This window comes from Rutidosis leptorrhynchoides, chromosome 9 (genome assembly GCF_046630445.1).
Source record: "Rutidosis leptorrhynchoides isolate AG116_Rl617_1_P2 chromosome 9, CSIRO_AGI_Rlap_v1, whole genome shotgun sequence".
Taxonomy (NCBI): domain Eukaryota; kingdom Viridiplantae; phylum Streptophyta; class Magnoliopsida; order Asterales; family Asteraceae; genus Rutidosis; species Rutidosis leptorrhynchoides.
In genome coordinates, this window is record NC_092341.1 from 164,801,155 (window position 1) to 164,803,739 (window position 2,585).

Here is a 2,585-nt window from a genome sequence, read left to right on the forward strand (position 1 = left end):
AGTAAGATTTTTACTCGAATTAAGATAGTTTATAGTTATAGAAATTGAATCAAAGTTTGAATATGAATATTACCTTCAATAAGAAAGATAACCTACTGTATATAACAAAGGTTTCTTGATCTTAGATGATTACTTGGAATGGATTAGAAAGCTTGGAAGTAAATTAGTAAACTTGAAGGGATTTTTGAAGTGTTCTTGAAGTGTTCTTCCTATGATGATTATAGCTTGATTCTTGAAGTGATTTTTGATGAAGATGATGATTAACTACTGGAAAAATACGTTCATAATAGTGTGTGTGTGTTGAGAGAGAATTAGAAAGAGAATTGGAAGTGAAATGGAATGAATGATGAGTGTTAATTGGTGAGTGGTGAGTGGGGTTAAAAGGAGTTCTAGTTAGTTGACTAGCTCATGGTAGAAGTTAAAATTGATTAGTCATACATGACATAATCAAGAGTGGAATCCCATGCTAGTTCCTATTGGTATATACCCATAGTAAGTACGTTTTGAAGCTGTGTATAATACGGGTAAGAATACGACTAGAATTCTTGATGAAAGAAAAGAATGGAAAAGTAACTGTAACCATTTTCGTTAAGTATGAGTGTTTTGATATATGTCTTGAAGTCTTCCAAAAGTATTTTAATAGATCTAAATACACTACATGTATATACATTTTAACTGAGTCGTTAAGTCATCGTTAGTCGTTACATGTAAGTGTTGTTTTGAAACCTTTAAGTTAACGATCTCGATTAATGTTGTTAACCCATTGTTTATTATATCTAATGAGATGTTAAATTATTATATTATCATGATATTATGATATATTAATATATCTTAATATGATATATATACATTTAAATGTCGTTACAACGATAATCGTTACATATATGTCTCGTTTCGAAATCCTTAAGTTAGTAGTCTTGTTTATATGTATATAACTCATTGTTAATATACTTATGGAGATACTTACTTATCATAATCTCATGTTAACAATATGTATATCCATATATATATCGTCATGTCGTTTTTACAAGTTTTAACGTTCGTGAATCGCCGGTCAACTTGGGTGGTCAATTGTCTATATGAAACATATTTCAGTTAATCAAGTCTTAACAAGTTTGATTGCTTAACATGTTGGAAACATTTAATCATGTAAATACCAATCTCAATTAATTTATATAAACATGGAAAAGTTCTGGTCAGTACAAGGAACGCGCTAGTATATTACTGTGCGCGTGCAGTTTAAGTCAAGTAGCTATTCTTCTTTCAAAGGCACGAGAAATAATTAATTGAAAATGACTCGTTGCTTTAATCCTACAAAGGCGCGTGGTTTAGTAATTACATGTAAATCTAGACAAAGTAGGTGAGTGATCAATTCTCCTAATTTCTATATTACATATAACATTTTTAAGCGCGGTAGCATGCCAGGTCCGCTTGATAGGATTACCCTTAAGCTATGCCAGTTTGTAAGTTCCGGTGTTACTGGTCCCAATGACCTTATAAGGTCCCTCCTAGTTTGGCCCCAACTTCCCAATGTTTTGGGCCCTGCATGCTTGGTTGTCGCGCCACACAAGATCTCCTACCTTGCATGTCCTTGCCTGCACGCGCTTGTCGTAATATTTTGTAATGCGCTGTTTGTTGGTGGCTTCGCGGATTGTAGCCAATTCACTGCGCTCCTCCGCATAATTCAAATTGGTGCGAAGCCTTTCATCATTTTCACCCTCACTATATGACAAAATTCTTTCTGTTGGGACGGTTATTTCTGCCAGGATTACCACCTCCGAACCGATAAACAAACTAAACGGTGTTTCTCCTCTGCTGTTCTTGTGCGTCATTCTGTGTGCCCATAGGACTTTGGGTAACTCATCCACCCATCCGCTGCGCTTCATTCCTAACCTTGCTTTGATGGCGTGTACAATATCCCTGTTCGTAACCTCACATTGGCCATTAGCCTGAGGGTGTGCAACGTAAGTGAAACGTTGCTTGATGTTCAAATCCTGACACCAGCTGCGGAACAGGTTGTCTTCGAATTATGTGCCATTGTCACTGACAATTTCGTTAGGTATTCCGAACCTGCAAACAATGCTTTCCCAGAAAAAATCTCTGATCTGCTTACTGGTGATGGTGCGTAGGGGTTTCGCTTCCACCCATTTGGTAAAGAAGTCGATAGCTGTAGTAATCCGTCCTAATCCATCTGGACGAATACATTACATTTGGTTACATTGCGAGATACTTGACCTCTATATGAGACATTTTACAAACATTGCATTCGTTTTTAAAAGAAAAACTTTCATTACATCGAAAGTTGACGGCATGCATACCATTTCATAATATATCCAAACTATAAATGACTTGATAATAATCTTGATGAACTCAATAACTCGAATGCAACGTCTTTTGAAATATGTCATGAATGACTCCAAGTAATGTCTCCAAAATGAGCAAATGCACAGCGAAAGATTTCTTTCATACCTGAGAATAAACATGCTTTCAAGTGTCAACAAAAAGGGAGGTGAGTTCATTAGTTTATCATAAACAATCATTTCCATTAATTTAATAGACCACAAGATTTTCATTTTCATTTCTCA

At 35.4% G+C, this 2,585-nt stretch overlaps 1 protein-coding gene across 1 annotated transcript; it reads right to left on the minus strand.

Annotated features, from left to right (window-relative positions):
- Window positions 1–1,508: 1,508 nt before the first annotated feature.
- LOC139868445 (uncharacterized) lies at window positions 1,509–2,148 on the minus strand. Its single transcript, XM_071856777.1, has 2 exons — window positions 2,114–2,148; window positions 1,509–2,004 (listed from the first exon to the last, which is right to left on the minus strand). Exons 1-2 carry the CDS (start codon window positions 2,146–2,148, stop codon window positions 1,509–1,511), a joined length of 531 nt encoding a protein of 176 aa, XP_071712878.1.
- Between the last annotated feature and the right edge of the window lie 437 nt (window positions 2,149–2,585).